Source organism: Aythya ferina (genome assembly GCF_964211825.1).
Source record: "Aythya ferina genome assembly, chromosome: Z".
Lineage (NCBI taxonomy): Eukaryota > Metazoa > Chordata > Aves > Anseriformes > Anatidae > Aythya > Aythya ferina.
In genome coordinates this window covers 24332608-24355842 of record NC_140299.1, presented here as the reverse complement: position 1 = coordinate 24355842, position 23235 = coordinate 24332608, and the positions used below count along the sequence as shown (strand labels likewise).

The 23235-nt window shown below is 36.3% G+C and overlaps 1 protein-coding gene and 1 long non-coding RNA gene across 4 annotated transcripts in view; one reads left to right on the top strand and one right to left on the bottom strand.

Annotated features, from left to right (window-relative positions):
• The window catches only part of LOC311426694, a 33327-nt gene extending 28933 nt beyond the window's left edge, over positions 1-4394 (top strand). Inside the window, exon 2 of the long non-coding RNA XR_014686972.1 lies at positions 1678-4394. This is a non-coding gene — a long non-coding RNA (uncharacterized lncRNA). The remainder of the gene's footprint in view (positions 1-1677) is intronic.
• The window catches only part of HOMER1 (homer scaffold protein 1), an 87005-nt gene that overhangs the window by 41914 nt on the left and 21856 nt on the right, over positions 1-23235 (bottom strand). For all 3 annotated transcript variants that reach the window (XM_084503237.1, XM_084503236.1, XM_084503238.1), the window contains 3 exons: positions 17067-17198; positions 11986-12078; positions 4770-4912 (listed from right to left, as the gene is read on the bottom strand). In XM_084503237.1, coding sequence (XP_084359363.1) covers positions 4770-4912; positions 11986-12078; positions 17067-17198 — 368 coding nt within the window. The remainder of the gene's footprint in view (positions 1-4769; positions 4913-11985; positions 12079-17066; positions 17199-23235) is intronic.

Below are 23235 nucleotides of genomic sequence, written 5' to 3'. Positions count from 1 at the left end.
AGTACTTTTACTGTAAGGTAACTAAAATATTTAAAGCTTATAGAAGTGCATGGTTATGATACGCAAAGTGAAAAGTCTACTGAACAGATTTCTGCATACAACTTTTAATGAAAACTCAGTTAAGGAACATGAGCTAGCAGCAAGATCTTAGGAGGATCTTATCTTTTTTGTTGTTGTTACAGCATTGGATTTACATGCAGCATTATTAAATAGTAAGCTATCTAGACAATAACATATCTAAGATATAAACATCATTTGAAATAAGTCCATTTTCACTAAGGCAATGAGTCAAAATTTCATATTAAAAACTTGTTTGAATACAAAAATAGGAATTTTAACGAACAAGCAACAAACACATGTATATTGTCTAATCGAAACACTGTTATAGAAAATCCAAGTTTCTTTAAGTTTAGATGGAACAGCTTATTACATGAAAAAATGACGTAACAGGTTCAAGTCATGCTTGACAGAAAATTGAAGACGTTCAAGATTCATCCCAGAAGAATCCTCTTATAGTAAGTTTTTTTCTGAAAGTATGTTTTATCCCACAGCTTTCTAAAGCGCCAAGAATGGAATAAAACTTGTTACAAACAAATGTATTCTTTTCAAAGGGGAGAAAAAGCAACTTCACTAAGCAGATTTCACCAAGCAGGTACCAAAACATCCCAAGCAGCAGTTGGAGATTTACATACTATTCAGTTTTTGTATTTGACTTATATTCTAAGGCTGAATAAGCTTAGAATAGTATTCCTTTAGGCTCATTCAGATGACTAGGCATTCTGTACTATGCACCAGCATGATTAAAACTTTTATTTAAAAGCAAGGTGCAGGCACATCGTAAGTGGTTACAAGTTTTTTTAGCATCTTTTTTCTCTCCAAACTCCATTTCATGACCAACCTATTTTTCAGTTTAAAAAAAAAACAAAAAACTATCACTAAATAATATGCAAAATATTGGGGGGAAAAAAGGAAGAAATAAAAAATAACAATATCTAAGCAGACCACAATTTAGTTAAGAAAGGAAATCTATACCTTTTTCAGTCATATTTTAAATATTAGACTTGATTAACAAGCATTTGTTACAAAAAAGCATTCCTGGACTAATCACAGTTCAGAAAAGGACTGATCAGTGTCTCAGTCAAGATTATTAAAATTCTAATGTCAAGTTTATGCTTCTTATTTTCATTTATTCTGGCAACAGTTAGTAATGACAGCAGTGCTCAGGCTATACATCAAAATAAGTTCCCAAGTGATATTACTTCATAATTCAACATTAACCATATTTAGTTAAAAAAAAAAAAAAAAGGTTTAAAAGAGGTTTAATTGCAAGAGTTTATCTTTCTGTGCAAGGCTGATGACTGATTAATATCCTTCTCTCTCGCGCATCTGACTAGAATCACACTGCTTGTGAAGAGCTTTAGGACTTCCCAGTTATGGATAAATTGAAGCAACTAGACTGACTTTTGCTATGTTATGCTCATGGGATATGAATAGAATTGTGGACATATACTAGTCAAAGTTAATTTCAATACTAGCAATTATTTACTGAAATAATTGGAAAGTGAAGTTCTAATAACAAAACTCTGGTGACTTGCATAATGCTTTTATTCAGCTTTTGGGTATAAATGGTCAAAAAATAACTATAAATACCGAAGTAGTCTACATTTGATGCTGCAGAAACAAGACAAGCTCAACTACCTACACCAGAACATACGAAGTGCAGAGAAGAATGCTTGCAGAAGACGCCGTATCTGTCCAGAGAGGATGTGTTATAACAAAATGAAATTGAACATTTTTCAAGTATGCAGATTAAAAATGACAAGATGTAGACTAACGCATGAACTCCACACTTCTGGTTTCTGACCTTGTCAGCTCCTATCAGGCCCTTCCAGTTCACACAAAAACATATAAACTCCTTCCCCAGATCACTGTTTTGATAAACAACCTCTGTCAACCTTTTACTTCCATCCTCTACTGCCGAGACGCCTGCACTCAGCTGTGCTCACTGACCCTCTCAGCAGCAATGTGGTTCCCACCTCAACAGTGTGGTGCCACAGCACCTTGTCCTGCCCACAAAACTCAAACTTTTGCCCTGTGGCTGCCCAGGCTCCTGCCAAGTGGCTCCACGCGTGCCTTTCCTATGCTCCAGCCTATGCTGAGGACATTCACTGGATGAGCAGGTACTGCCATGCCATAGTAGAATATAGCTTTCCTATTCATGGGAGAAGTGAAGCACAGCCAGCATCAGTAATTCTCACATCCCCTACAGCTGAACTCATTGGAGGGATTACTGTACAACCTTTTCTTCTGAAAAGCATTTAGCATCTTATCAGTTCCTGAAATAAAAGTAAGTATGTACAAAGCGTTGCTGCACGCAAGACTAGACACACACCTTCCAGTACTATCCTCCTCACCCAGAAGCACTACCTAAACTTTCCTTTTGCTGAAACACAGGTTGAAGGAGGCTCACTGATCAGCAGGAGTCAACAGGGTGCAGAGGGAAAGGGTTCAGCGTGGCAGCACTTCTCTGTCAAACGTGGAGCGCCACCAACGCACAGCTTCAGCAAAAGGCAGGAAACCATGAGGGCTACAATCCCTTTCCGTACCACTGACACATGGAAAGCCCAAAGAGTTGCAAATGATCAGAGTGTAAAGGTTAGTTTACCTTTTTTCTTTTTAAATCAAGGACAGGCAGACTGCCTGCAGAGAGCACTCTTCCAGCCAACACAAGTATCTCTACTTAGTTGCCCACTTAATATTATCACGTCTTCTCAAAAACATGCCCACTTAGACACAGCTAACACAATCCTGGAGGCCCCACCTTCCATCTCTTTCATGCATGTGTTATATAGTGCCATTTTAGAGAGCCTTCATTAGAGTTTCATTATAGCTAACAATTAAATCCAATTGAGGCAGCTCATTCCCAAACAGAGTTCAGACATCAACTTGTAAAACATTATGGTGCCTGGGAAGTACCTGGAGACTTCTGAAATATATAGGATTTTAAATGGTAGCTTCCCTCTGGTTGAGATAGTGTTCCTTGACACTCACACACACATAAGAGGCTTCTTTGCCTTCTATATGAAAAAAAAAATTGTGAGAAAGCACTTAAAAGCATTTTCTTTTCAGTTAAGTAGCAGTATATAAAAAGCCTCAGTTGGGGTTTTCAGTGGCCTACACAAATTGTTGTTTATAAAAATTATTCTAGCTAGTGGTATATGACAGGGCAATAAATTAAAAAAAGGCACTCACACTGCATACATGAAAGAAAAATGCAAAGAATGTACATTTTATAACCTCTATTCTACCCCATCTTACAACTGGACAGTTTCAAAAATATCTTCGGTCAGGCTCAATGCAGAGAAAAGTAGTCACTACATTAGCATACCAGAGAACACATACAAAAAGAGAGGGAAGATCTTGCAGCTACAACATAGAAACATTTCTAGTGTGTAGACTTTAACACAACTACTTTTCACAAAAATATTGAGAATTCCAACGCAGAAGTAACAAGTTTAAACGGATTCTTTACAGAACACTGACAAATGTGCAACATTTGTAATACTCTTTCAACATGCACATAGTACTCTTACAAAGCACCATTTCTTCTAAAATATTTGATAGATGCACTGGTAATAGCTGAAGTATAAAAATAAACAGAATCATTCTGCTAAAAAATTAGTGCAAAATTATACTACTTTTCCTCATTTGAAAATGTAGATTATTTTTTCCAGATACCTTTAATAGCATTATTCTCTTACATAAAATGAGAACTCTTCAACAATACCATCTTTACTCATTTCAAATTATTTGCATTATATATCTGAGGTGCTAGTGTTCCCCAGATATTGATCTTAAACTCAACTTAAGCTGCAATAAGACCGTGTTATTTAAACATAAATAAATGCAGAATACTTAGTTTTGCTCTAAGTTCATCAAATATTTATAGTACTCTACATGGTCTCAGCCCATAATGTGTTTTATTAAGTGTATCCCACTTAATGATAACTTAACAAGCAAGATACATCCATCTTAACTCATTGTTTAAATAAAAAGTCCTTTTCTAAAGAACAATGATGTACAGCATTCATAGAATCACAGAATGGTTTGGGTTGCATGGGACTTACGGTCACCCAGTTCCAACCCCCTGCCATGGGCAGGGACACCTCTCACTAGATCAGGTTGCTTCCTAGTGCAATGAATAATTCAGTCTGGAGCAGGACTACACATCTCTTCTGTTCTCAATACAAGTTGAAAAATGTTTTCAACTGTCAGAACTGTTCAATTAAAGATTGCTTTAAATTGTATAATCCAGAAGCATTGTAAGAGTCCCTTTTCTTCCAACAACTTGTCACTGAAAGGCTGATCCAATACTATCAGTCATTTAAAGAAAATGTGCAGAAAAAATAAATTTAATTGGAATATTCTATAAAGTGGTTAACTTTAAGATCTCAGACATTGAAATAATGCTTCCTGTTAAAGGGACATCTGCACTAATGAGTGTTCAAATGATTGCACTCAGCTGATAAAATTATAAAATAATGCCTCCCCAGTCTCATTCCAAGAGATTTCCTCATATGTGGTTTTGGTTTGTGAAAAAAAGAGTATATTGCAAATCTGAAAGCCAGTCCTGTATTTTATATTTTATTAAAAATCAGGTAACTTAATTCTTAACTGTGCCAGGTGGAAGCCACAACATGGGAGAAGGTCCCTTTAACAAGGAAGGAGACAGGTATCACTTGATTAGGATGTGGGAATGGAATCTGTACCTATGGGTAAATGGCAATGCATTCTGGGTTGGTTCAGCCCTTGGTTCTGAATTCTGTGTCACCTCCGGCGTCGCTCTCTCGTCATCTGTCCCATTGATACTTTCTGGTGTTAAAGGAGACTGAATATCCCCTCCAGCTGATTCCTTAAGTAAAACAAACAAATAATAAATTAGAATTACAAACTGACCTCCTCAGGAAGGCAATGTCCTTATAAGCACTAATAATATTTCTCAAATAAGATATTAATTTTAGGCAATATTGATATGAGGCTCACAGATTTCCTACGTCTCCCATAGCTATTTTTCATCATGTGATTTTAATTTAGAAGCGTATTACCATCAGTTCACACCATCTTGTGCAAAACACAGCTGGCACATGATTTTCTTTGTAAGCCTCCATCATCCTGCTTACTACAGACTTCTCTCACTCTTGCCTGATACTACATTCAATCACAAACTGACGACTGCTTACGCCCAGCATTCTTATCTCTCACTCTATATTCTAACACAAAAACAAATTCTGATATGTGTTTCAAAATTCAACCTTCACATTCAGTATTAACCAAAGTGAACAGTGGGAGGGCCCTTGTTAGTACAGTCAGCCTCACACTTCAGCCTCACATTTAAAGAACACTTGGCCAGCAAAGTCCCTGCAAAACTTCCATAGTCACCTTAGCCTGGCCCTCACTCTTGCTTGTTCGTGGTACTATCTGGGAAGGATAATACTCCAACTACATGTACAACCAGACAGCTTCCACTACTGCTACATAACTGGATACCTGAAAAAAAATAAATATCAATGGCTACCTCCTATCAGAAGGCACTGGTGCATTTTCAATCAGCCTTTACCATGCTAGCATGTACATTTGTATTTTGGCCAACAAATACTATTTGCTGTTTTCTAGTCGCCAAAAAGTGTGTTTTTTTTAAAAAAACAATGTACACCATGTAGCCCACATCCAATCCCTGAATGTTGTTTAATTTTAGCATTTTCTTTCCTAATATATTCTTTTTCAAATAATGTCTTTCAAAGGAGATAATAGAGTCATAAGCTAAGTAGCTCATCTTGATTTTAAAATACTTTGCTAAGCTTTTAGTAATCAATCATCTAACTCCAAGGAAGAAGACTCATGAACAGAGTTCAGTGGATGTCATGGAGGGGTGTCTGAACAGTAGAGGATGGCTGAATAACAAGCTTTCCAAAAACTAAGCATCTCTATGGCCACAAAACATCTAAACATCTGCATGGGTAACTGATAACACTGCTATTTAATATAATTAAACTGAACCACAAGCACAGTCTCTGAAAGGCTAACTGCTTCTCTTTCCAGCTCTTTGAATTTTCCTTTCTGCATAGCAAGCTGAAGAACAGCAGTCACAGAAGGAACTGCTAAGTACCTAGAGATGCTCACTGTCTTAAGAGATCAAGCTCTAATTTTGAGCCTCCACTTGTAGCCTTCAACTACTTTACACAGATTAGGCTTTTTGAAAGCCAGTAATGAATCTGATCCTCCATCTATAGGAAAGGTGGCACAGGACTTGGAGATTTAACCAGATGGAAAAATGCAGATCTTTTGATGAATTTAAGTTCTTGCTGTCAACGTCACCTTCCACAAAGCACTGGGTGTTACTTAGCCAACAATACAGTAGATCGAAGTTTTCATCGTACTTTGAATTACATTAAGCAGTTGCAGCACAACAATTATCAAAATTGTGCTTTTATTCTGACTTCTCACATAATGAGACATATCTCACATTCTGACAAGTGTCTTACTCTACAACACAAGCTAGTGGGTGATAGAGTTGTACTATAACATTTTTAATACTAACTTGAAGTTCTATTGTATTTAGTGTTTATCAAGCAACACCACATGTGCACAACTGTCTCCATTCTGCACCTTTTTATTAAATTCCTGTGGGTTATAATGCAGAAAATAATGATCCTAATTTGTTACACAAATTAATTTATACAATAAATGCTAATTGTTTATTATGTGAACATAAATAGTTTCCTACTTTCAGAGAAATTTTTTTTTTTTTTTTTCACAATAATATAAAAGTAAAAAAATAAATCTTGATTTTTACAGGATGCTTTTAATGAACTGAAACTGAATTGAAATTAAGTGTGAAAAAGCATAGCTGGCAAGATATTCAGGTATATACATTGTGTTATACAAATTAGGCATTTTTGTCTATTATTATCCTCTGATGTGGGAAACCGTTTCCACTAACGTTAAATGAAAGGCATTATGGGCCCCAAAATCTCTGTTACTACCTCCTCTTCTCCAGCTGTACTACATGTTCTGAAAAATACATACTACATCACATAAAGACTGGTTTGTTTTTATCTTTAAGCTGAAATTCCTGCAACGTTATTATTGCACAAATAAAGCCAAAGATTATTTATTAACATGTTTTATTTATAAAAGCATGAAAACTATTTCACTAGAAGAAAAATGTGCAGGTTCTACCTAGACTTATTCTTCAGTAAAGCACTTTCATAGACTTATAATTTGAATGAAATTCAAGTGACAAAAATTCACACAGAGAAACACTGCAGTCTATGTGATACCTAAAGTTTCACTGCCTACAAATTCATGAGGGGCTGATATGTATGTAGCAGAGAAGCATCATAACCTAGTACATATTTCTTCTGCTAATGTAGGTCAGTCAGTGCTCTCATACACTCACAACTATCCCTGCCACATTTATTTGCAGCCAACTGTAATGAAGCTGTCTATGAATAAAGTACCAAATGCAACAGAAAAAGCATCACTTACACTGGAAAAAAAAAGTTTACAAATAACTTATTTGCATTTTATATTACTTAGAGAGAACAAAAGAATTATAGAATCATTTTTTTGTGAGATTAAGTACCAAAGTTTTTATTCTGCATTATAATTTCACACATCCAAATCAGATGGTTTTGCAGAGCTGGGCAAGAAACTATGGTTAGCTTAAAAAGATGTTCACGCCTCTATTCCTGTCGAAAGAGCAGGATAACTTAGTTGTAACATTCACTGCATAGATCCTGTACGGAGAAAACAGTGCTTAAATTGAAAATGGAATATATTTCTGAAAAAAAATATATATACTTTAAGGTCTGCTATTTTCCTCTCAAGAGCACTACGAATAGGTATTTCATACATTTGAGAAGAAAGGATTACCAGCTCTCCTGTGTATAAGGCCACTATCACATCATATATAGGTTTTTGGAGGATATTGAACTTCAAGTCACTCACTGGATTTACACATGAGTTAGTGAAAATTATACTCGGGAGTATTTTGTTATTCTAGAGTTTGTCATAAATCTGCACGGTATAAAGGAGCCCTGGCCCTACTAATGAGAGGCAGGATGCTGCTGATGCCAAGAAATACATAAGTGACAGTGCCTGTGGTATTCAAACTATGCATAACATAGGGCAATGCATCGAAAGATGTCTAAAATTTCAGAATCCTGTAAACAAAGTACATGCAGCCATAGAATAGTCTCTACAGTAAAACAAGCAGACTTCACAGCACCAATCAGGCCAACTTTCAATGGTGAAAAAATACAGAACAGTAGAAAAGGAGGATGTTGTTCTAAAATTAACAAGCTAAATCAATTTTTTTTATTATTATTATTCACTTTTTTTGTTATTAAGCATTCCATCCATTACCCTGGAGTTGCCATTCTTCAAAGAGCTCCTCTGTTCAGTACTGATTGGCAACAGCACACAGCTGTCAGCTACCAAGTCAGACACTATAATATGACACTATAATATTTCTAGTATAGAAAATCAAACATCCCACAGTCATTTTTTCACAAGTTTTGTAAGCAAACAAAAGCTTTGCAAGCTTGCACAAAGAAGCCAACAAGCAATAGAACTGCAGCCATTTTGCCCAAATCATCCAATTCCTTGCACTGTAAAAAAAAAATAAATCTAACACTAAAACTTAACTATTCCTAATAGTGTGCATGGGAGGGGCTCAGAATTACTTAAGGAAGAGTTGAACTGTTTTGAATAAGTTACTCACCACGCGATTTCAGATATATTATTAAAATGACAATGGTCCCAAGAAATATCTGAGGACAGACTGTGGCTTAAAGAAGAAAATACAGACGTTCAGACTCCAGTTGATTTTAAGACTATTGGGGTAAGGCACCCCAACCCACACCATTTGGTTCTGTACTTGAACCTAATTAAATTTAGTTTCAAAAAAAAAAAAAAAAGTAGAAATAAAAAAGGTTTTCAGGCTACTGCTTCATGCAGCTTGGTGAACTGCAGAACAAAGTGTTGTTCTTTCAGTATACAGGAAAACCTGCAACTGAAAATGGGCCATAGGTGGTTTGTCATGGGTTTTATATCATGAAAAAAAAATTCTCTTATTGAAGGATGAGTCTGGAAACGAAGAAGTGTCAGAGCAGGGAGGGACAGTATTTTATTTTTATATAAACGAGGTAAGACCCTTGCAAAACCCTATTATATAAACCTGAGATAAAAGGACAACAGATGGGGTACCTCTGTGCACAGGTGATCTTAGAAGTACCAAAATAGACAACTTATTTCAAGTACACCTCGGACTGAAGTCTCCAGACAGCCCATCTGTATTATTATATATATCCTAATAGAGGTGGGTAGAAAGTGCAAGTTCTTTGACACAGCAATAATGCTTTTCTCTTTATTTGAAGAAAGCAGTGCACTCAGTGGGACTTACACATAACAAAGCAGCATCTCTTTTGTAATTTGTTGGTTAAGACCACTGTCCTTCTCTGGACAAGTAAAGTTCTTTTTAGAGTCAAGTTCAATGGTGAGTTTATACATCACCTGCTATTCTGGGAAATTAAAGCAAAAGCTGCAGGTCAATAGGAGGAGAACAAGCAGTATTAAAGAAACAATAGGAATGCAAAATTTAAGTTGAGCAGTGGGATAATGGCCCTGGGGAGCCTGTCCCAGTGCCCTGGGTGCAGAACCTTTCCATAACCTCCAGCCTGACCCTCCCATCCCAGCTCCATGCCATTCCCTTGGGTCCTGTCACTGTCCCCAGAGAGCAAGGGGAAAGAGAGCTGTAAAATGACTGAGAAATGCAACACTGGAATTACGTATTTTGCTATCATTTTTGGTAGACAATCAAAGTGACAGAAAGTACTCCATCAAGTGCCTCTAGGGTCCCAGCTCCCTTCCCCACTACCAACCTCCACCCATCTTCAACACCAAGTCATTAATGTCTTTGAAGGAGCCCCAGCACTATGGAAATGTTACAGTATGCTGTGAAGCCATCGCTTCTCATCTGCTCTAAACTCCAAAGTTCCTGATTCAGCTCCCTTCTCTCTGGGGAACTAATGAGAAGCATTAAGTATGTGACGGCTATTATGCTGATGTGTCAGCACTTGCACTAACTGTATCTTTTGAAATAATACACTAACTTATCAACACAGCTAAAAGCCAAGAAATGAAAAGTAAGGCCTGAATATGAAATTATTCCTAAGTGTGCAGTAATTAAATTGCAGCTCTCAACATGCATTATCGAATTGCTCAAGGTAACGCTTCTATAGCTGCCTACAGCATAAAATGTTGGGCTCCAAGTATACAGGGAATTCTGTACAGGAAAATGAACAATATTAATAGCTCATGCAGAATAAGAGAAAGCTTTAACCATAGGCAACAGCCAGATGAAAGCAGGATGTTTTCTCTGAGTAATTCAAAATCATGTCCAAGCCAAGTAAGTCACTCCATTTGACAATGTCAGATTTAACTTTGGAGTCCAGACTATTAATCAACATGTCAAAATAGAAGCACAGTAATTGCTTTGCCTGTAACACTGAGTAACTAGAAGCCTGGCTGAAGTACTCGACTGGCTGTAAAACTGAGTGTATACTAGGTTATAGCAACAAAATATCCATATCTATTGTCTACGTGGTTATTTATGGAATTTGCCATAAATTTAGGGACAGTCAAGAAAACCTGACTAAAAAAAAAAAAAAAGGCTGAATTTAAAAAAAAAAGACTGATTTTTTTTTCTCCTGTTACGGTACAGCTATCAGCTTCCTTTTAATACTTATAGCCAACTGGGCAAAATGCCTACCAGGGAAAACAACATGAAGTTGGTTCATTGTGTATATGCTTGTGGTTGTTCCACTGACTTCTCTTGGAAGAGCACCAGATGTAGCTTTCTGGTGGCAATAAGCCTATTTCTACAGCATCTTTTTAAACTGCCTGCCATCCTTTTTCCATCAAAGCATAATGTAGTGCAAAGCACCCAAGAGATGCACTGATTCAATGAACAAAGATGCACTCCCCAGAAAAAAAAAAAAAGACTCATCTACATTAATCCTACTCAACTCAGGAGTCCCTCCTGAAGTTTTAAAGCTGCTTCATTCTCCAAAAGCAGGAATTACCTTTGTCTTTACTATCACTTAAAATAAAACATGGCTACACACAGAGCCAGAAACGCTGGAAGAGAGAGCCATAAATTCCTCATGCAATTCCTTTTTTTCAAAGCAAATTCAAAGCATCCATTTTCAAGTAAATTAATTTTATACATGACTAATGTCAGTATGACTACATTATATTAAGTTATCTTCCTGTTGGGCCTATATTAGACCAGTTTGTATGTTTTAAGATGTCTTTTTTGGACTCTTGTTTTACAACATGGCTAAATGTAATAAAAAGTCGCATGTGACTGTCATCTCCCTTTAACACATTTCACAAATGGGTACTACACAGTAGGAAATAAGCAAAAATAGTTTGCTGGTTTGGCTTTGATTTTTGTTTTTATGATTCTTATATTAAGTTCTTTACAATGTATCAACTTAAGTTTTACAGATATAATAGGAAAAGACACAAGAGGTCTTCACTATAGATTTACTTAGGTAACTGCTCACTATCTTTATTCTTTTCTAGGGAAACCTCAAAGGAATAGGAAAAAACATGAGGCCTATTTTTCTCCCTAGATAAGCAAATAAATTATCCACCCTTAACATGGTATGGGACATCCCTTTGGTAATTTCAGGTCAGTTATCCTGGCTGTGTCCCCTCCCCACCTCTTACCCACACACAGCCTACTGGACTTTGCAGGGAGCAATTGAGAGGATTCAGGGTAACTGGGCAATACCTTGTTCATTTTTTAGTACAACATGTGTGTGTAAGATACAATACAAATTCTTAAAACAGTTAAGAACAGTTAAATAGCATAGACTTTAAAGTACTAGGCTTGAATCAAGCAGTAAGACTCACTTGGGAAGGTGTACTTGTTAGCTCCATCTTTTCTTGGGATTTTTCTTTTGCCAGCCGTGCAGCTTCTTTGAATTCCTGAAATTTTTCCGCAAACTGAAGGTACATAAGTTTAAAAGGGAGAGAGAGAGAGATTGTAGGCGTGAAGTAGTTACTTTACATGCAGAACAGAACGCTGTACTTAACATTTTACAACATAAAATTCTGTCAGTGGAACTTGTTAATTTTTCTCCTTATTAGATACTTATCTGAGCAAGTTACACAGTGACATACCTTCCAGTACCTTTCAGACATAACATACTCCATTTAAATGGCAGGAAAATTGAGATTTAACAAAGTTTCATCTGTTGCTGACAGTGTTAAAAAGAAAAAGACCCTCAGGTATGGCTAGTAATAGCGGTAAAACTGACTTACACATTGGCTTTCAGATTAAGATTTTACTCTCTTCCTCACAATGAATGATTGGGTTCTGAAGCCTACTGTGGTCACTACTCACTTCAAAAAGCTCCATTCTTTCCTAACTGATAAAACACTAATTTTTCCCCAAATTTCAACATTCATAATTCCAATAGCAAACTAAGAAATCAGCAGTGGGAATACTTAGTCAGGTCCATTTCTTGTAGTAACTGTCATGTGAAGCTTGATTTCTCTGCTACATGTACTTGTAAAGCAACAGTTTAGAAATACGTGCAGACTTAAGTTCCAGAGTTAAATCGATTTTAGCCTAGATTCTCTGGCCAGAAAAAACTTTGGCTCCATTGGTCTCAGCTTTACATTACACCAATTGCTGTAGCAGCCAAGCGCTCATTTTCACTTGCTACCACTTTTGTACAGAATATGATCTTACTACAATCAACTAAAGACTGAAATTATTTTGCAGAAACACTGGAGACCTTCATCAATAGCTTTTAAACTTCTCCAGCAACAGCATACAAAGAAGCTGTTTTGCACTGCATGTATTTAGAAAGATGAAGGCTATTTTTGTGTGACATAATCTTCTCAACTATTTTCAGTCAGAATTTCACTTGTTATCCAAGAAACAAAAAATCTTATTGTCTTTAAACTTCTCCTGGTGTGCTATTAGTACTTGAGGAAGTATCAGTTTTCTCCTCCTGAATCCTATATTTCAGCTGGCAGGTTATTTAAAAGTATACACTTCCTGAATACAGAAGGAGACAAATACCACGCTGAAAAACTAATCCAGCATCAAAAGAGGTCTTAGAATAGATGATAGAACTGGCAACAGATCCCCAGATCTATACGATACTCATTTAGGACTCAGAGATAGACCTCAAAATCTCACAGGTAGCCTATTATTTAAATAGATTTGAGGAACAGAGGACTGGTAAGTAGAAAACATGACACCACTGATGTCTAGAACACAGGACTGAAGAAACACTAGGCAGTAAATATGATCTTCTGTATCACAGAAGAAGGTAGAAACTGTAAAAAAAAAAAAAAACTACAGCAAACAAACAAATAGGCATTAAATATTCTGAGAAAGAGGCAACAAGGCTAATGTAGAGGAATTTTTCATAAATTTACTAGAATTCCTTGATACATTCATGTGACGTATTATAGCAATCTCTTGAAACAATCCCTAATTAACAAAGATAAGATCTTACAGTATGAAAATAAGGCTCATTATTATATTATATTATATTATATATTATATTATATTCTCATTATTAATGAGAATTAATAATCTAAGGAAAAGATGAAAAATTGTGGAAGGAGAATACCCATTATGACACTTTTGCCATATAACGTACTCTTAAATTACTCAGAATAAACAAGGTCAACTAGTTCAAAGGGATAAGAGACAGCAAATCTGAGGAGTATTTCTTCCCATACAGAAGAATACTATCAAGACTATCAAAATATTTTGGTACTTTATTTTATTACTTCTATTTTATACAAACATTTATATAAATTTAATTTTAGTGATTAATTAAATAATTGTATATAGTAAATGATTATTAAATTATATAAAGTTTTGTTTATTTTATATATATTATCTTTTATATTACTTATATTTTGGTTGAGAAATGAGCTTCCTTTTTCACTGAATATCATGAGACATTCTGCTCCTACTACACCAGCAAGAGGGACTGTAATAAGTGCAGTACTACTGTACTACTCTGAAGAGAATACTCTTCAAGATAGAGATCATCTTTCAAGTATCATTGACTTCTGCCTGACTTCTAACAGAACAATCTTGAAGTGAATTTGTGTTCTGACATACTGAGAAAAGGTCTAGTGAAGATAAACAAATGTTTAATTAATTTTCTTTTATTCTATTTGAATGTAAGGAATTGGTAACTATGCCTTACTTTTCCATCAAATATTCTCAGTCACAACTATCATACAGAAAGAGCCTACCACTGTCGCACTCTACACTAGTAATCAGTTTATGAGGACCAAGGTACATGAACCAAGTAGTCCAGAAGTCAGATACTTAATATGAGCTTTAGTATGAGCTTTGGAAGTGATCTGCTTGTTTAGACAGACACAGCTAAGCAGACAATGATATATTGATAATATTGAATTAGGTACCTCAAGGGAGGCTGTAGCGAGGTGGGGGTTGGCCTGTTCTCCCACGTGCCTGGTGACAGGACGAGGGGGAATGGGTTTAAGTTGAGCCAGGGGAGTTTTAGGCTAGATGTTAGGAAGAACTTCTTCACTGAAAGGGTTGTGAGGCACTGGAACAGGCTGCCCAGGGAAGTGGTGGAGTCACCATCCTTGGAAGTCTTCAAAAGACGTTTAGATGTAGAGCTTAGGGATATGGTTTAGTGGAGGGCTGTTAGCGTTAGGTTGGAGGTTGGACTCGATGACCTTGAGGTCTCTTCCAACCTAGAAAATTCTGTGATTCTGTGATATATGATAATAAATATTTTATTAGAAGTCCTGATTGTGTTTCACTAGTCTTCTGAAATCACTCACAGACTAGTCTAAGTGTTTTGTGGTTGTTGGCTCCCTGGAACTTTTAATATTTCTCTGGGGCCCAGAAACACTACTGTAAAACAACTTACATGTAACAGGGCTGTTCACTTTGAGACTTCAACACAAATACAGAAAAACGTTCCAGGATCAATTTTAAGGCTACTTCTAGAAGCAACCTGTTTCTGAATAAAACCATTGATACAGTTTGTTAGCACCATTACTACCACTCAGTAGTACCTCCAGCCCTTAATTAGATTTCATGTCCTACAGTAGTAGGCGTATGAAAGAGTGCTCTGGTGAACATGACTACAATGTCATTGCATAGAAATGAGAGTTGGTAACTCGAGCAGACAGACAAGAAGGAAAGATAGATGTGATTTCTCTAAAACTACATAGCAGATTCATGGTTTCTAATTCAGCTTTTCTGATTCCAAAACCAGTACAGCTACCAGCTCCTGTGATTAAACAGGTTATGATCTAAATTGGTTTGGTTTTCCTCAAATACATCTTCATTAATTTTACAACACGAATATGAAAATTCTCACCTCTTAAATCAAGTAGAAATGATCAGCAACTTCTACTACAATCAAAATCATAGTTTGTAATTCCGATATAGTATACTACAATTTCCTGAAAATGTCCTGAGGATTCATCTTCCGAATAGGTCTGTGACTTGTTATTTTTCTCAACAGATTTGTGTATTCTTCACGAATCATAGCAATCTGAGTAACTGCTAATCAAACATGTTATTTGACAAAATATCTACTGTAGCTTTTCAAATAATTAGGCTAGATTCTTTGAAATATTAGCAAGAGTTATAACCAGATTGGTGAGCTTGTGCTTCTAGGACATACACACCAATTTAAATAAATGAGAAAGTTTCTAAGTTCACTGAGGCAATAATATACACAAATGCACATGCATATATACAGCATTAATACATTAATATCACTTAGAATTTTGTGGATTTGTGGTTCTTCATAGTAATGAAAGCTCTCTGATTATGAAATGAAGAAACCCTATAAGCATATCAGGTTGTCCAAACAAGGGAGATGTACTGGTTCTCTTTTTACTGATTTTTTTTTTTTTTTAGCAGGCCCATGCTTACCCCTTGGAAAGTGACAACTATTTTCTAAAGCGGGCAGGTCTGGTTTTTTTTTTGTGTGTGTGTGCGCAGTTGATTTTTGTTGTTATTGTTTTTGAAACAAGCCAACCATTATTCCTTACTTGAACAAGTACTACCACTCCTTTTTATTGCATTTGGGTTTCCAGATCTTTGGTATATTTTGATAAAACTTTCTTATTTCTTCTTATATGTTCTTAAACGGAAAGTCCTTATCTAGAGAAAGATGATGTTGTACATGTTCATGGACTTACCTACTAAAGTAGGTATCAATAGCAAGAGGTATTGTAGAATTAGCGCTCACAGGAACTATACCACCACTTTGAGAAAAACTCAAAGGGGGTTACTGCTTTCCTTGGATTAAGGCTGACTACCCTCCTGCATAAGTAGACCAGATAAAGAAAAGCCATATTGGGCTCAGCTTCTTTACTAAATATTTCAACAAGAAATTTGTATTCGAACAAGAAACTGTATTTTTATTTTACATGGAATAGTTTTCCCACTAGCTTTACCTTAAGCCTACAGATGTTGAAATATTGGCAACAAGATGCACTACATAGCAGAAAAGACAAATGTGGCTTCAAAGACAAAAATGCATCTGAAGATTATCAACAACTTTTTTTTCCTGGACTGTCTCAATATAGAAGAAACACTACTCTACTCTTTTCTCTACTCTACTTTTTTTTTTGTCTACTCTTTTAAACTCTGTCATGAAAAACTGTAACAGAAGAAAAACTTTAAAATTGAGAAACCTAACTAATAATTAGAAGTCACAGAGAGCATACAGTGTGATAGCTTTAATCTCCCTCCTTTTCTCAATCAGTTAGAAAATTCACAGGTATCAAAATGTTGAAAACATATTGCCATCATGACCCGTCTTGTCTTTTACATTATAAGCACAGATACAGATTTTGTAAATTATTTGTAAATAACAACAGTTAGTCAAGATACAACCAGAAAGAAACAAATATTTTTAAGCTGTTTGATTAGCCAAATAGTTTCCATTGGTCACACTTACTTTTGACAGATGATGCTCAGATGAAAATCCCAAGCCATAGACTGTATTCGCTCTGCTGTCTGCCCATTGGCCAAACTTCTGGGATGTTTTAGTAAATGTCATGTTGGGGGTGATAGTGCTATTTATTATTGCCTGAAAAAAAAGTAAAAGTTTTTTAAAAAAGTGTTTTTCTTTTGTTTGCTTCAGTTGTTTTTTTTTTTTTTTTTTTTGAAGACTACTTGTAACTGAAACTACCAATACTGTAGTCAATTTTCTGTGTACATTGAATGAAACAAACTAGCAACTAGGGAACTGTCTTCTAATTCAACCACAGCTAAAACTATGAAAACATATTGGCATACTTTCTGAAAAAGACGAGCAAAAGCTGGGGGGATACTTGTTTGCAACTACAAGTAGTGATTTAATAAGTCTAAAAAGAGCCCATTAAAGCATCCACATAGGCTAAGGTGATCTGAAGAAAAGAACTAGCAAAGTTTTCGTTTTCTTTTTTTGTTTTGTCTCACTGGCGTGTGTCCTTGTTCCCTAAGGTAAGGCCTCTGAAGTTCATCTGTTGTAATCCCCACTATTGCAAATACAACTCTTACCAGAAAACATGCAATTAATCAAGAAGCATGATTTCTTTTTAAGCTTTTGTATTGCAAGAACCTGTTTCTTCTCCGCACACACACACAAACATGGCTAACCATGACAGGGTCATACAACTACAGAAGAGCTACTACTTCATATTTTTCTCCTCTTGTTCTTATGTACAGGATGGAAGACACACACATGTTCCAGCATAAAATTTATTCTCGTGTAAAGAAAAATACAACTTTTAGATGATATGCTGGTTCCACTAAAGCCAGCTGAAGTTTAACCATCGATTTCAACAGTATTTCCATCACAATAAACTTTGTCTAACATTTGAAATCTGTTATATGGAACTATTTGAACAGTTGACTTGAAAGTATGCCTGGATAGTCTTATGACACCAATGAGTTCAATTTAACTAAAGTACTGATAGTTACCACAGTTTATAACCAATGTAAATAAGAAAGACTAGTCATAAAGCCAAAGACATGCATATTAAAGTGAAATGGACATATGCTTTCTATGCATCTGGCACTATCAAGAGTTTCAACTGTATTTGTGAAACAAATAACATCCCTTTTCATAAAAGCATAGGTCAGCATGTGCTTTTTAATAATGACATGAGAGAAATTTTTTATAAAGAACATCCTTAAAACTTCATGGAAAATTATATATACTATGAGCAGAAAACAATATAGAAAAAAATCTTTATGTTAGCAAAAAGCAGGTTCAAAACCGCCTGATGAAGTAGACCAGGTACAAGTCTATGGGGTTTGATGACATGTATCGCAAGGTCCTAAGGGAACTGCCTCTCTCCAGCACATTTGAAAAGTCCTGGCAATCAGACTGGAAAAAGGGAAGTATCACTCCTGTATTTAAAACAGGTAGAAGGAAGAGCTGCGGTACTAATGACTAGTCTGCCTCACCTCTGTGCCTGGAAAGAACATGGAACAGAGTCTCCTGGAAGCAACGTTCAGGCACACGCAGGACAAGGAGCTGCTCCAAGACATCCAGCACAGCTTCACCAAGGGTAAATTGTGCCCAACCAACGTGGCGGCCTTCTGGGATGGAGTGACTGCAGCAGTTGACAAGGGAAGACCAACCAAAGTCATCTACCCAGACTTCTGCAAGGCCTTTGACATGGTCACACATGACATTCTTCTCTTTAAATTGAAGAAAGAAGGGCTTGAAGGCAGCACTACTTGGTGGATAAGGAACTGGCTGGATGGTCACAGCCAGGCAATTGTGGTCAACAGCTCAATGTCCACGTGGAAATCAGTGACAAGTCATGTCCCTCAGGGATCTGTCTTGGTACATGTGCTGTTTACTGTCTTCACCAATGACACTGACAGTGGGATCAAGTACATCCTCAGCAAGTTTTCAGGCAACACCAAGCTGAGTATTGCAGTCCATACAACAAGAGGAAGGGATAAAATCCAAAGGGACCTGGACAAGCTTGAAAAGTGGACCCAGGTGAACAGCCACCATCCACATCAAATTTTGTCTGAATTCTACAGGCCAACCCTGAAAAATTATCAGCTGAAGTGCTAGCAAAGCCTACAAAGAGCTTCCAGGCATATATGCTGATTATCAGATGAAGTGGTAGAGAAGAGCAATGTGAGTAAACTCACAAGAACCTGCAAGCAACAGGCAGGTTGAAAGCCTGAGGACTGGAATCTGATACAGTGACTGCAAACTAACCTAATGGAAAACCTTGGAAGAACCAACCAGTTTTCAGCTGATGCTGCTCACTGCTTCAGCTGACCACAGGGTTGGCTACATAAAAGAAAATCCAGGAACAGGCTGCATAGACCAGGATGTGATATCAGTTCTTACAGCAGTCTGCATCTAGGTTGGGTTACCTAACTTGCCTCCTTCCATTTGGTAGGAAGAAATACTTCAGAAAAAATAGTTGCACTGAGAAGGAGTTGCTGTTATTCTGCCCTTTGTCTTCCAACAGAGAAAAATAAGTATGCTCCACTCCAGCAGACAGCATTAGTCTGCAGATAGCAAGTTTATCACTGGGAAGATTACACTCAGATCCCACTGATATAAAGACAAATCCTTTCATTAGAAACACCAAATTTAAAAGAAAATCAAGGCTTTCAGTTCTTTCTGAATTAAAAGCATTGCTGTGCTCAATCTCTTATGCTAAATGAATTATGCCTGAAGTGTGCATGCTAGAGCATTCTACAGATACAGCTGCTGTTAGCCACTTCTGGAAATACTAGATTTGACTCCCTCAAACCTTCAGCTTAAAAAAACCTCAATTTTTAAATTATCATTTATAATCAAACCTGTCTTGTCTACTTAAATAGGTACTGTTTTTAACTGCTCTCCTCTATGCCATGAGATTTCACTGTACAGTCACCAATATAACAAATGTCAAATATTTCATCAATCTTTTAAGAATGTTGTTAGTCTAAATGTACAAGAATATCTTAAAACAGAACAGAGTCAGTCTGACAGGCAGACATTTAGCTTTTGAAGAAAACTGATTTTGTTATCTTTAGATTTGGTTGGAATAACAAAATAGCTTTCATGTTTTCCTTTCAAATGAGTTTAGCTGTGAGAAAATAGGGCATGTGTTTAACTAAGCTGTTCATTTTACTGACAACAAACCCAACACCTGCAAGAAAAACAGCAGCAGCGGCGGCAGTCAAGTATGATTTTATCTTGTGCTAAAGATGATGCCAATAATAGTTAAAACACAAAGCACCTTTGAAGTTCTTCAAAACCATCACTGAAGACCTAGGCTAATAGGTCTTACTTTAAACCTGAATTTATCATTAGAGAGATTATCAATTTAATCTGACTTTAGCTTATTTTAAAGTCTTTAAAATGTAAAGATCACTTATTGCAATAACACTGAAGGCCAACTTGACTCAGAAATATTACATGCATAGCTTATGGAATCTATGGACTACTATTTTCCAGAGTTATCTTTCGTTTTAGATTAGCAGAAATTACTGTATTTTTTCTAATTTTGCATCTGTGAAAACAGTATCACAACGTTAACTAGTTCTGTAGGAACCACTTATTTTCCTTTCTTAGTGACTGCAAGAGACTGAATGGAAAAGACAGAGGGGTTATGGGAATAATCTTAGTGTCTGTCTATATTGTTACTGAAGAAATAATGGAGGCATCCTTCTACAACCTAGGAGAAAAAACAAAACACTAAGACACAGGAAGATATGAAGTGACTATATAATTAATGAGATCTGAAAGCCTTAGCAACAGCTTCTCGGTGTTGTCATGTTGTGTTGCATAAGAGATTTCATTTTTCAGGCTTCCTCTTGATTCTTTGATTGTGTGAGGAAAAGGTTGCATAAAAGACATTTACTTGAGGTCACACAAATCAGCCTTAAATTCTATCAGATTACTTGCATCAGGATATCCCTGACATCAGTGTCAGAGATCCAGATACTGAATGCGACTATAAAACATGGCCTGTTTACCGAACACTATGGTGCTTACCAGAGACAAGTCAGAGGGAGATGCATTATTTCTTGTATGAGGTATTTTAAGAGAAGACAGTATCTTCACAAAACAAGATTACACAGAAGCAGGACATCGGTGAACAGGCTTTAAAAGTGCATAACCTATGTGGACTGAATAATAACACATCCTGTGGAATTACTCCTCAAAGGACTCATAAAGGAACAGTTAAGTCTACCTAAATACTAGCATTAACCCAATTATTTGCCCAGCTATGCTTTGTTTTACATAAGCATTAATTTACAAGCTAGAAATGATTGATTTCACACAATTTTGAGAAGGAATAAAGTTGTTTGGATGAGTTATGCTTGGCTGCTGCTTCACCCAGTTTATATGATACATTTATTTACTGCATCTGTGAAAAAAATAAATAGAACTTGTTTCTGTAGGACCTATCTCAGTTGAATCTGGCTCACATAGCAATTGATATGGAATAAGGAAAAAAAAAAAATCCTCTCACAAAACACACCAAGGATCTCCACAAGCAAATTCAAGTGGATATCTGAGATGTATGGTAGAATTTCTCAGAGGTGAGTAAAGATCACGTCTTACAAACATCATGTTTTCAAGCAGAAATATTTAATCATGTTCTGTCAGTCAGTACAGAAGTTAAGTTTTATCCAGCAAACCTACTGAAACTGAGAAAAAATAAAGAAATTATGTGCCTCATGTATTTTTTCCCTTTAAAGCAGCACCAAAACTTCCTTGTTTCAAGGTACTCTGAGAATACAATCAAAGAATCGTCCCAGTTACTAATTCAGAAAAACAAATTCAATTAAAGACAGGTATGGAAAATAGCTCTCAGAGAAGGTATCTCTGCACTCCGATTTGAAACATCCAGCTTCTGGCAGGATAAGCAGTCTAAGATATAACTCCAGATATTCTTAAAAATGCTTATGCTCCTTAAGAGCTGCAGAGGGTTTTGCAGAGGGTGAAGTTTTGCTAATGCTCTTTCAGTTACCCTAAGGGAAGAGGAAGGACCTAAAGAGCAGAAAGAGACAGGGATGGTAGAAGTAGGATTATCACTCAAATCAAGTATCTTTCTCTTGCAAACTTTCCTTTCTACAGTCCAGATGGACATGCATTTCAGTTGCTATCACTTGTTGAATAACTGCTCAGCACCTAAGCCACTGTAGCTGAGCAACCACATGCACTTCATTCTCTCCAACGTACAAACCCATAAGGTGCTATAAACCTCGACAGTACTATGTCTTCCAAGAAAATAATGTTGGATAATCTATTTAATCCCCTTGAGGGATGAGCGCTGCAAAACCAACGTAGTTTGACAAGTGTTTCTGGCAGCTGACAACATGCAAGTTTGAGACATTTTCAATGTAAATTAAGAAAAAAATCTTTATACAATTTCAATTCAAAAATCAAAGATGGAGAATTAATTTACATTTTCTTAATCCTTTGCCAGTTTCACACTTGTGTGACCGACAATATAAGCCACTATAGGCTCAGAAACTAGTAGTGTTACTGCCATACAACTACATGTATGCTATATATCACAATCATGAATGCTTTATATTTATATTTAGCTCTTCATACATACATTTTATATGCACAGATATACACATATATTAAAAATATAAGACCATAATTAGAAATAAAAAAAATCACTGGGAATTGTGCCACAAACCTCTTGAAAGTTCTTCCACACGTGCCCCTGCTATTCATCTGTGTATGTTTCAGAGCAGTGTTGTGATAGCTAAAACAATGGGTCTGAATCATGATTGTGATCCTCGATTTTAGTCAGATACATAATACTTGGTATGAAAACATGATTAACAATGCAGCGATCAGAGAGTAAATTAAGTGACAGACCACATTATCAATACACTTTGCCAATAGTACTGTACATATAAAGGAAATGCTGCAGTAGAAAAAGAGCAAGTAAACAAAAACTCAGCAGTCATATTGCAAGAAGTGCAGCTTTAGACAAAGGCAAAGGGACTCCAGTGGATATCAGAAGGGTTTTGTAAACTGCAGATCAGCTTAGGTGCTTCAGATTACAACTAGCAGCCTCCATTTCATACAGCATCTAGCCCCAGTCCAAAAGTATTTTCTAAATGGTCACACAAAAGGTATCTTAATTATC